Source organism: Cydia splendana, chromosome 14 (genome assembly GCF_910591565.1).
Source record: "Cydia splendana chromosome 14, ilCydSple1.2, whole genome shotgun sequence".
In the NCBI taxonomy this organism is placed as follows: domain Eukaryota; kingdom Metazoa; phylum Arthropoda; class Insecta; order Lepidoptera; family Tortricidae; genus Cydia; species Cydia splendana.
Genome location: NC_085973.1, coordinates 5,984,011 through 5,995,959, shown reverse-complemented (window position 1 = coordinate 5,995,959; position 11,949 = coordinate 5,984,011). Strand labels below are relative to the sequence as shown.

At 35.9% G+C, this 11,949-nt stretch overlaps 1 protein-coding gene across 1 annotated transcript in view; it reads right to left on the bottom strand.

The window, feature by feature from the left end:
- Positions 1–1,375: 1,375 nt before the first annotated feature.
- Positions 1,376–11,949, bottom strand: part of LOC134797116 (arylalkylamine N-acetyltransferase 1-like) — a 42,830-nt gene continuing 32,256 nt past the window's right edge. The window contains exons 4-6 of the mRNA XM_063769352.1: positions 9,047–9,252; positions 2,941–3,127; positions 1,376–2,040 (exon numbers count right to left, since the gene is read on the bottom strand). Coding sequence (XP_063625422.1) covers positions 2,944–3,127; positions 9,047–9,252 — 390 coding nt within the window. The 3' untranslated portion in view covers positions 1,376–2,040; positions 2,941–2,943. The remainder of the gene's footprint in view (positions 2,041–2,940; positions 3,128–9,046; positions 9,253–11,949) is intronic.

The following is an 11,949-nucleotide window of genomic DNA, read 5'->3' as shown; positions in this document are numbered from 1 at the left end:
GGTAAAAAATCAAATGTATAAAAATCACTTGTCATTAACAAATTAACCGTAGATTTGGTGACATTATCGGTATAGCAGTGTACCTATGTAGATAAGATCCCATTCCCGTTTCTAGATTTCTTTCCTTTGAAAATTCATTTTTCATATGTTCAGGTACTCGAAACAGTCAAACATAAATATATACATATCGGCAAAACTGCTAGTCTGCATTTATGTACCTACCTATCCAACGTTATATATATATACCGACAAATGCTTTTATTGTTGACTATATCTCATATCCTTTACATTATCTATCAATTCCTTCTCGAGACCTTTCTAATGAGTCCCGACTAGTATACTCAACTTATTAGCATTGTCATCGAAATACCAGCAAATTTCAGCTCAATCAGAAGTTAAAATTTATAATTTAGTGAATTTTCTGACATTGTAATTTTATGTTTTGGGTATTTTCAATTTCTTAATAAACGACTTTACCTATTTCCAATAAATCTTCTGTCACGTTTCAGGCATCCTAAGTTATAACCGCCGGGTTATTATAAAAAATAAAACGCTGAATTGTTATCATATTTTATTGACAGATAATGAGATTAACTTCATGACATTATATCTGTATAATTGAGAATAAATTGACGAACATTGTTCAGACCTTTCGATGTCGTACAATTAAATTTGTCCTTATTTAATTCTTAAATAATATTAATTCATAAATAAAGTTACGTAGAGCATAGTTTAAAATCACCTTAATATATATTTAATTACACAAACGGGTCTACCGCGATATAATTTCATTGTTTTTACCTTTAATTCCGACGTTTCAGCTGAGTTGCACCAGCTGTGGTCACGGTAAAAACAATGAAATTATATCGCGGTAGACCCGTTTGTGTAATTAAATATGTGTACAAAACGCGAGAGTTTAAAGTGTTACACCTTAATATATTCTAGGAATTTTGTAACTTTAGTAAAACCTTTTGGTAAAATAAACTATAAAATTCACCGTACAAATTCAAATGGGGAAACCAGGGAAGACTTTGGTTAAAATATATTGATCATTTAGGATTTTATACAAATAAATAAAATAAAGTTTATTGTATTTATCCGTAGTCCATGTTTTCGTAAGGTGGTGGTTTAATTATTATTTTTTGCGCTGCCAATATCAAGTGATCCTAAACATGCTCGTTTACTAACTAAAAGGAACTACTAATTTATCACTTAAATAAAACTTACGATTAATCTTAAATATTTGGAGATTGTCGAATGATAAAATAATTAAATCATGATCAACCATAATCTGAAATATCTTAAGAATTATTAGCCTCAACAAGAGTCAAATACTTCTTTAATTGCATATCTATTACATGTCTATGTATTACCAATCACAAGAATCACAGTTTAATTTTTCATTTGATCGATTGCAACAGAATAATACTATTTTTTTATTGTATTTTTGGAATTTAAACGAAATTTACCTGAAATAAATTAATTAACTTGACTAGCCAATGAAATTCACATTGCACATTCATTTAGACATATTTTCACCATCTACACGCAAAAGCAATCATAACAGGTCACTTTGCTTAGAATTTCCCTATGAATGTCCTGTTATTATTGATTTAGAGTATTATCTCATATAGCCCGTTGACCTAAATTCTCCAAGCAGTGATCGTAAAGTCATTGTTTTCTTTGCTTAACAGCTTTAGTATATATGTATGTATGCAAAAATTTGGTGATATTAATATTATAATGAAAACAATGATTACATACAAATACAAACATTTTTGAAAAAGGTAAAGAGCCAGCTCTTCGCATACAAAATTTAGGATTTATATTTTAAGACCAAATCGACTGGTCTCTTCTCTTTACGATCTATATTCTATTATTCTAGTTCCTATCTAATCCCTGCGATTTCAGGTAACATGAAAGTTTCTACATTTTTGTGCACTTACACACTTCTACCGTGTGTCGCCCTATAGCTAAATTAAATTCTTGGGTAGCTTCTGTGTTGCCTTTGAGTACGTAGCTAAGGTCGTCTGGAAAATCCTGCAAAAAAAGTTATTATGAAATTAGTAAAAAAACTGTACTCTCTTTGGTGTATCATCGGAGAAATGTATTAAGACGCTGGTGATGTCAATTATGTTTGTTGAACTTTGGAGGCTGAAATGGAACTGGCTGCATAGTTGTTATTTATTAAACGGGACTTGATCCCGTATTAATTGAGCTCAATCGTAATTGCATCATCAAACATGATATAAAAAGAAATGTGTTACATGAAAAAAGTTGATAGTAATTTATGGAACCAAAATATTCTTCAAACATTTTGACACAAGCCCTTTTACCTCCTAGACAGGCCCTTAAATTTAACACGCGTACTTAGCCAACCAGCCCACAAACTTTCCACAGGTCTGCGTACGTGTATACACTGTACATCCTAACCCTTTGTAAGGCAGAGGGGATATATTTCCCACCTGATATTGAACTTTATTTTAAAGCGATAGGGTTCAATTTTGCATAATTTCTGAACCCATATGCCTTATAAAGGGTTAAGGTAGTTTAAGCATTATGCATTAGCGGCTACAGAGTATTCAGGTAGTGTTCGGACATACGAACTTACTCACTTTTCACAGGTTTTTGATGTAAACTCGAGCCTCCAGATGCAGGGCGTCTGGTTGCGGCGGGCAGACGGAATATATACGTACCCTGAGGAAGTTTAGCCGTTCTGTAGGCCATAGGACATTATTACTCACAGGTTCTGATGTTTACCCGAGCTTCCAGGTGCGGGGCGTCCAGTTGGGGGGTGTAGGGTAAGTCCGCGTACGCGACGGATTTCACGGAATATACTTAGCGAAAGCTGTGGCGAAAGTTAAGGCGCTCAGCGGCGGCGGAATAGACGGAGGTAGTGTCCATGCGGTAGTGTCCGGAATTGGAACATTAAGTACTCACTCTTCACAGGTTCTTGATGTAAACTCGAGCCTCCAGATGCGGAGCGTCTGGTTGAGGCGCGTAGGGCAGGTCCGCATACGCGACCGAGTACACTTTGCGGAACTTAAGACGCTCGGCAGCGGCGGCGGAGTAGACAGAGGTAGTGTCCATGCGGAGAGCGCCTGCGCCGATAGCCCGGGCCACTCGCCTGGAAACATGGATGGACCATTGTTGATATTACAAAGCTAACGTCAAGTGTACATCCTGCTAACATTGGGAAAGTTTTAATAAATGTATTTGGATGTTTAGATGTTTGGACAGTTATTCCGCAGATTTTCATACAGGTAACCTGGATTAGGATAGTTATTTAACTCGGAATTCATTCCAATATTGGGTTTGAAAATTAGTGCAGGAGTTCTAAAGGGAAGGGACCTACGGGCAACTTAACCTCGAAGTCGTGGGCAGAGGTATATAGGGAACGAATGTAAATGCAATCAGTTTACTTGGTCAACTTAATGAGCAGGTATCTCGTTAATGAGCTGAGTCTTTTGGTCGTATCACTCTATAATATGTTTAGGTGACATTGAATGATGAGATTCAATTGACCAGGCGTTTTGCTATGATTGTTGGGCTAGGCACCTTTCTTCTTTATATCTGCTACTATAAGTAGTATATCTTATTATGCATAACGGTTTTAAACATGTTAGGAACGGGCCCGTTAACTTGTAACCTATATATGTCTATATATTGATATATATCAAATAGACTCATTTCACGAAACAATTCGGTTATACATATTACACTTAATACCAATAATTTCCAGCAATATTTGGAGCTATTCATCAACGTCTCATACTAATGTGTGTCATACAGCCACTAATAATCTTATGTGACACGGCAAATTCACACTGCAATTACACTTTAGTTTAATTTGGACACTTGTCAGAGTCACTTCCATTGTTTGATATAATCAAGGTTGGGGTTCGTATTATGTAATTATTTGATATTTCGTATGCTATTTTTAAATTCTCAATTGCTCCTTTTGTCCCCGAATACGGAAGACAGGGCACAATACGGAAGATACTAATTTTATATCAATATTAGTGCGTCGCGCTCACATACATGTTAATTACGCTGCATTCGCAACTTACTAATTGATCCCAGTTTGATATTATTCGCAGCGGATCTCACTCACACCAATTTTAAAAGAACAAACATAGAAAACTACTTTTATACCTACACCAATGTCACCGTTTTATGTAATGTCTACTCAATTTCAGTCATATAATTTATTGTGTTTGTGCTATTTAATCCTACAACACATTAACGTCTAACATACTCTTAATATCCGATTCGATTTTTTTCGATCTGGTTAAGGTCGTTGTGAAGCTCCCTGGGGGAGGCCTATATCCAGCAGTGGAAGTCTTTCGGCTGATGTGATGATGATGACATTTCGTCCAGATTTAATTCTTTATTGTTGTTAAATAAATAAATAAAATTGTTCCGTGAACAAAGTTTTGTACGGAACATTAAAAATTAACATATTAATACAATCCGCTAACCAATATAGTAAGTAAGTGCACGAATGCTCTAATATTCAAGGAAACGTCCTACGTGAGTCTCTTTATCATGATGTTAATGAAACTGTATCATATAACATCATGACTAAAGGCTAGTCTCATTGTCATGACCCATTTCGTTCAGCTAGAACAATGTAATGATGGGACGCGTCTTGGTTATGCAAACTGCACAAGGTACAAAGTTCGCTGTTTACGATATTAACACTCGTGGGATTATAAAGTAGGTAAGTACTTCTCTATGTCATCGATTTAAATACTCAAAGATCCGACGTGGACATTAAAAAATATTTATAAGTATAGTCCAATTCGAACTATGAGGAATACAAAGAACCAGCGAGATAAGATAATACCCTGAATTTTGACAACCCTAAATAGCCGAAAGGGATAGTACCATACATAAGAAAGGGACGGCATAATCCGTCCCTGAATCGCTGTCAAACTTCGGTTTTGTAGAGTTTCCTTTCTGTACGGTAGTACTATTACTTATTCTGTGCTGCAAGTTAGAGCATATTATTAGGTATGTAAGTCAAATTGCAGTCTGTCTGTAGGGGAGATAGTGGACCATTGGGCAGTCGGGAGGCTCGGGCACCTGTAATAAATAAGCCCTGATTTACAAGGGGGTGCCCGAGCCTCCCGAGTGCCCAATGGTCTCTTACCTCCCCTACGTTTTAAACTCTAAGACCAACGTTCCACTACTGCATGGACGCAGGTCTCCTCGCGTTGTTTAAAAAACCGGCCAAGTGCGAGTCGGACTTGCGCACGAAGGGTTCCGTACCATTACGCAAAAAACGGCAATAAAATCATGTTTGTTGTATGGGAACCCCACTTACATATTTATTTTATTTTATTTTGAGTACTTGTTGTTATAGCGGCAACAGAAATACATAATCTGTGAAAATTTCAATTGTCTAGCTATATATGACGGTTCATGAGTTACAGCCTGGTGACAGACAGACGGACAGCGGCGTCTTTTTAGTAATAGGGTCCCATTTTTACCCTTTGGGTACGGAACCCTAAAAATCACGAGCAATAGAAACGGTTCCGTTTGTATTTAAATTTAAACAAAGAGATCTGTTTAAACGAGTATGAATCTAGTTTGCCTGCGCGTGCGAAGATGCGTTTGCGCAAGACATTCCTTTCCTAGGTATCGTTAGATTCTTCGCTAATTGACCAATGACATAATAATATTGCGGTATTGTTAGATAACTGCGACAGAGGAGCATTGTTATGATATATTTTCCAAAACACATAGGTACCTACTTGACACCTATTTACAAGTCGAAGTCGCTACAATATTTCTAACTACGTTTTCACTACCTTTCAATGATTATAAATAAGTGTTCATTTCATTTGGCATCTCTTTAAATTTTAATAAATACGTTTATACGTACCTGTACAGACTGACTAAAATCTACAACTTTGAACTTAGTAACACATATTTAATTACACAAACGGGTCTACCGCGATATAATGAAACAATGTAATTATATCGCGGTAGACCCGTTTGTGTAATTAAATATGTGTACAAAACGCGAGAGTTTAAAGTGTTATATTCAGTAACACACACACATACATAGTGATTTAAAGTGTAACTACATAAATCTTTATGTCAATACCCATTTAATATGAATATTATTTATACATGACCGGACCAGCAACACCATAGGTAAAATAAAATTAAGTAGGTAGGTTATCTACGTAGATTACCTAAGAGTATGTTAGACGTAGTAATTGCATTTAATAGTTGCGTCGTTTTGTACTGCCATGTCCCGTGACATCAACAATTCTATTGAGATGTCGCCTGATGAAGATTTACTTGTTACTCCTATGTCTATGCAATGCAATTGACGTAGATACGAGTATGAAGGTACTCGGCAACTGCATCCGTTTCTAGTGTTAAGTAATTAGATTTGTATCATATCAAGCTTAATCTATTCTATTGACGACCGGTCTGGCCTAGTGGGTAGTGACCCTGCCTATGAAGCCGATGGTCCCGGGTTCGAATGCTGGTAAGGGCATTTATTTGTATGATGATACAGATATTTGTTCCTGAGTCATGGTTGTTTTCTATGTATTTAAGTATGTACTTATATATTATATATATCGTTGTCTGAGTACCCACAACACAAGCCTTCTTGAGCTTACCGTGGGGCTTAGTCAATTTGTGTAAAAATGTTAAATATTATATTTATTTATTTATTATTTATTGTTTAGGTATTAAGTATACAGGATAGCCAAAAAATAAGTGCATTCCCGTTGCCAGGGAGGTTTTGGGATTATACTGAGCAACGTTTACTATGGGACCAACCCCGAAATCGCCAAAAAAGAATTTGGTTGGTTCATACCTTTTGGCTGTTTTTTTTTTCGTGATTTCGCGGTTGGTCCCATAGTAAAAGTTGCTCAGTATAATCCCAAAACCTCCCTGGCAACGGGAATGCACTTATTTTTTGGTCACCGTGTATATGAAAAGCAAGAGGTCTATTCTGTTCTAACAATTTGTTATCGTTTTGAGCTCACGTACGACGTTAATTTCATTTCGCATGCACCAATCAGCGTGCGCGATCTTCAAGGTCTTCAATAATATCAAAACCGTAAGTTGTGAATTCTGAATCGGATCTCAGGTGTAAAATATATGTCTTCTAAATTCATAAAAAGTACTGAAGCCCAACGAGCATAAACACCAGATTTAATTATTTTTGTACATTAACTGGGAAGTTTTTCAAGGTAATATTTTGTAAGTAGGATTAATTAAAATAGACATTTTGCTATGTAGTACGTACGCATTTTCGCAAAGCAAGGTCGGATTGAAAGGCGTGAGGCGGCTCATAAAATGTGATGCCGGTTTTGCACGCGGGTTATTCTCGGTAATTTTACCATTACTTTATCACCAAGTTTTTACAACATACTTATTTGGTAACTTTTACAATGCGTAGGGTAGGGCAAAATATTATTTTGTCGTTGACCAAAGTAATAGGTAGTAAGTAAGAAAATTTCATACAAACGGCTATCATACCGCAACTACTTAAAAAAAAAACATTTTTTTTGTACTTTGGGTTGTATCGTTTAATATTGAGAATTCGATTAAGTATATTTGCACCGGTATTGTAGATACTGTACCATGTCGTGTGAAACTTGTCTTAGAATCTTTCAATTAAAAATAAACAAATTAATTGATGATAGAGTCAATATATATAACGGTGTAAGGTAATGTAAGTTTTTAAGTACAGTCGAAAGTTTTAATTTATGACCCATTTTGTATCTTGTCACAGTGACAATAGTATGAGGTCTCTAGCGACTTTCGTACTGATTGTCACTGTGACAAGGTACGAAATGGGTCATAAATTAATACTTTCGATCCTCAAAGTTTCGGCCGTACGACAGTAAGTTTTCAAGCAATAATTTATGAGAATAACCCAGTCGGCGCAGGCACTTCGTGAATGGAGTTTCGTGTCCTCTGGTTGGGTTAAGTTTAAGGTTACGTCGTTACATTGAACCTTAGAGCATTTAATAACCGGAGACGCCTTTAAGAGCTTACCCCTCTGCCGAAAACCTTGCACAGTTGTGCAAACTTTTGTATGGATTGACGTTGATCTGACATGGCTAATTGTACGTTACGTACAAATCATGTACAAATAGCCATACATTTGACGTCCCCTCCCCCGCAGGAATCGGCAGACAGTTTTGTACAGAAAATGACAGCCAAGGCGTCTCCAGTTACTAAATGCTCTAAGCGAACTTACGATATGATATTTTTCACACAATATTGTGACTGATGCGAAATATGTATTACTGTTGCAATTGATAATTATTATTATCGGAACTGCGAATTTGAGCAAAGTTTACCAGTATGGTGGTAATGTGTAATACGATTACCTACTGCGAATTTGATTGCTTTTGAATGTAATATTTTCTACTTTAGTATTTTAATCGTTTCAATGGTTCTTTATTTGCATACCTGGCGTGCAGGCGGGGGTTAGGCGGAGAGGGAGGTATAATGGAACAAGATTTATGACCAGAACCGGTCAAGAGTGAGTGTAAACTGCTGTCATTAACGGCAAAAAATGTTTGCAGTTTTTCCTGTTCTGCATTAATTCTATGCATTGTTAACGATGCATTGTTTACTTATTGCCCGCTATAGAAACTATAAAAATATAATTAAACTGATGAGTTATTTCTTTCGATGTGAAATCCATAAATAATTAATACATTTTTATGATGTAGGTAGGTAGGAAATAAAAATAAATAATAAATTGGACAAAAAAAACGCCATAGAAGAAAATGTTCATAATTGATAGATCTCCACGTGTTTCGTTTTTGTGACTTGTTGAATAAATTAAATAAAAAATTGATAAAAATTGCCGTAGAAAAATTGAGATTGACAAATAGATATCCAACACTTTGACTCAGGTACTCGTATGAATAAATTAGAAACAGTAAGTAAGGTAAAGTCGTCCCGCCATTTCCTTTTCGTTTTACGCACGCGCAGGCCGGGGTGAAGGCAGTAAAATTAAGTAAAACAAAAAATCACTAGTTTTCGCAACACTTACTCTGTCTCCTCGCAAAGTATCCTCATGAGGCCCTGCCCCCGCCAGGCCGAGTGCGTGGACGCTACCCTGAGCTCGACCACCTTGTGGCAGTCCTCGGGCACCTTCTCCCAGATCCTCGCCTCCCGGTCCAGGTGTCCGAGCACTTTGAGGATCCGCCGGAACTTTGGATTTGGACAGTCTTCCGATTTGTCCGTGTATTCTGCTTCCTGTGAAAGGAAAGGGTTGTTATGTCGTTACAAAGATAACTCATTTTTATTTTGGTGTCCATTTTTTTCGTCAGGTTTTGATAAAATATGGTAAGTTTGAAGAGCTCCTCTCTGTATTCTGGGCCGAATAAACATGAAATGAGGTAAATAGGTATGTAATTTTCCGTTGAATTATGAAAATTCCATGTTTTCGTAACTCAAAGGAAGATTTTTTAGGATACGGTAAAATTGCGCGGCAAACAAATAAAAATCGGCCAACATGTCGAAAGACTTTTGAGCTCACTGTCTTCGCGAAAAATCTTTAAAATTTATCGAATGCCTGTGTGTGTGTACTAATTAGATGTTTATGTCATTAAAGTATTGAATAACTTGATTTGTATCAGCACTAGACCGGATCGAGTGGTGGAGCGGAACAGCCCTTCGTTTTGGGCCTTGAACCTTTCCTGGTATTCGCTCTAGGTAGGTATATAAACGTGAAACGAGTTTTCCTGGGCAGAATAGGCCTCATAATCTTACGAGTATATACTTCATATTATTCATGTAATGCGATTTCACGGCGATATTTCAGTCAGAAAAAGTTTGAAAAATGTTCAAGTACCTAGAGTTAGACAAAGAAAAGTCTGCAGCGATTTTGATAGCCCACGCAGTGCTAGTATTATTTTAAACGTCAAACTTCTATGAAATTATGACTAAATAACAATTGCACTATATGGGCTGTCAAAATCGCTGCAGACTTTTCTTGGTCTAACTCTACTCGTAAACTTCTGTAAAATACCGCAATATCACAGTAATTACTTAAAGGAGGTTTCCATTATTGAATGATCTCTATGTACGTATACGAAATTACCGTTTTTTCATGAGGGAAAGTTAGCAACTTTGGAAATTTTTCGTCTCACCCGGTGAAAAATATTAGGAACGACGTATGAAGTTACCATGTGGGAAAATGTTGCCCTGAGGACGGACATTAGACAATTTTGTCTTCTGATACTGAATGGAACCAGGTACACATAGTTTCAGCTGGACTTGCAAGTACAGATAATAGCAAATCTGCCAGTTATAAATTGCATATTGACGAGAATCGTTAATTGCTTCGTTATTTTCCATTGTTCCGAGTAAAGTATACTACCTACTCGCATAACCGCGGGTAATCATTATTATTCTAGTCTAAGTAACTCTAAACACAGGTTTCCCATCAATGTTTACTGATTTATGTCAAATATACGAGCATGTAAAGACGCAGATCGACTGGTGGTGGTGATATTAATCAAAAGTTTAGTAAAGTGTAGTAGGTGATATTAAATATTAATTAATTGCAACTAAATTTTAATAATTAATGTGCCTTGTATTAAAATTCAAACTATTGATATTTACAGAAGAGTAAATAAATTGTATGTTTATTAGAATGATGGTTAATAATTAAAATAAAACGTTCTTAAGTGTTATATTTTTAAAAGGTAGGTTATTTTTACCCAAGGTAGTTTTAAACCGCGTTTATACCTACTTTAATTTTCGTTTTCACTAAATTCATTTATTTACCTCCTGGTTAGGAACTTTCTTTTTTATAAAGGTCTGTCAAATACACAAAGAAACTTTTCGCAATACCTTGTCCGTAAAGTTCGTGCTCAAATAGAATAGTAACTTTATCCTGTACATCTCAGATAATCCCGCAATCCCGGCTACTGCCAACGACATAAAATCAATAACAAATAATAGGCATGGCGCTCTTCAGGTACAAAATATAATCCGTAGTAAAGTTCTTCGTATTATTTTATAGCGTATTAACTAATAACCACTATCATCCATCACTGGTTAGTAACTAACCACTGATATGGACAGAAATAATAATAGAAATAGTAATCATTTGCCATGGCAAAAACTTTGTACTGTGCAAGTGGTAAATGAAGAAACCGGCAAAAAGATGAAAAACAAAGCAACACATTATAACATTTACATAACACATAAGCCACGAAACGGTAAGTTAATAAAGCCTTGAAAATCTGCAAAATAAATATTAATATCCAGAGTTGACTGTACGAGGGTTGACAAGGTCAAATACTTTTCCATTTTGATCCCGACCTTCCCTTTGCGGCGAGGTTCGGAAATCCGATTATGGGAGGAAAACATGACATTTTCGGGAGATCAGCGGTGATTGAATAGCGGCCCGGGAATGTAAATAAAAGGATAATGAAATGCCGAGTTAGCGGGAAAAGGCCCTTTATCAAAATATTGCAAAGACGGGAAATTTATTTTCCACAGTTCAATTCCTAAGCTAAAAGGACGTATTTTCGATGAAAATTTAATGCAAATACCGCTTTTTAGCTTAGGAGGGCAGAATTCATTTTCGACGGATTCTGAAAATTTGAAAGGTAAATGTTGTTACAGATAATTCAAGATTAAAATATGTCTACTTAAAGAAAATGTAAAACTTTGCAATTTATACGTACAAATCACAATTAAATATTATGATTGTACATAAGTACCTAATGTACACTTACATTAGGTCTCCAGAATAGGATACCTACATTTAAATGATATTAAAGTGCCGCTTTATGTTTTTTTTTTCATGGTTGCATTTATACTTATTTGATATAAAAAACAATTTTTTTTAACTACTGTCCAGCATAGATACTTTGTCTAATTGCGAATAGGATCCACTGTACTGACGAACTACTTGACAGTCTTTCTAGTCATGGTATG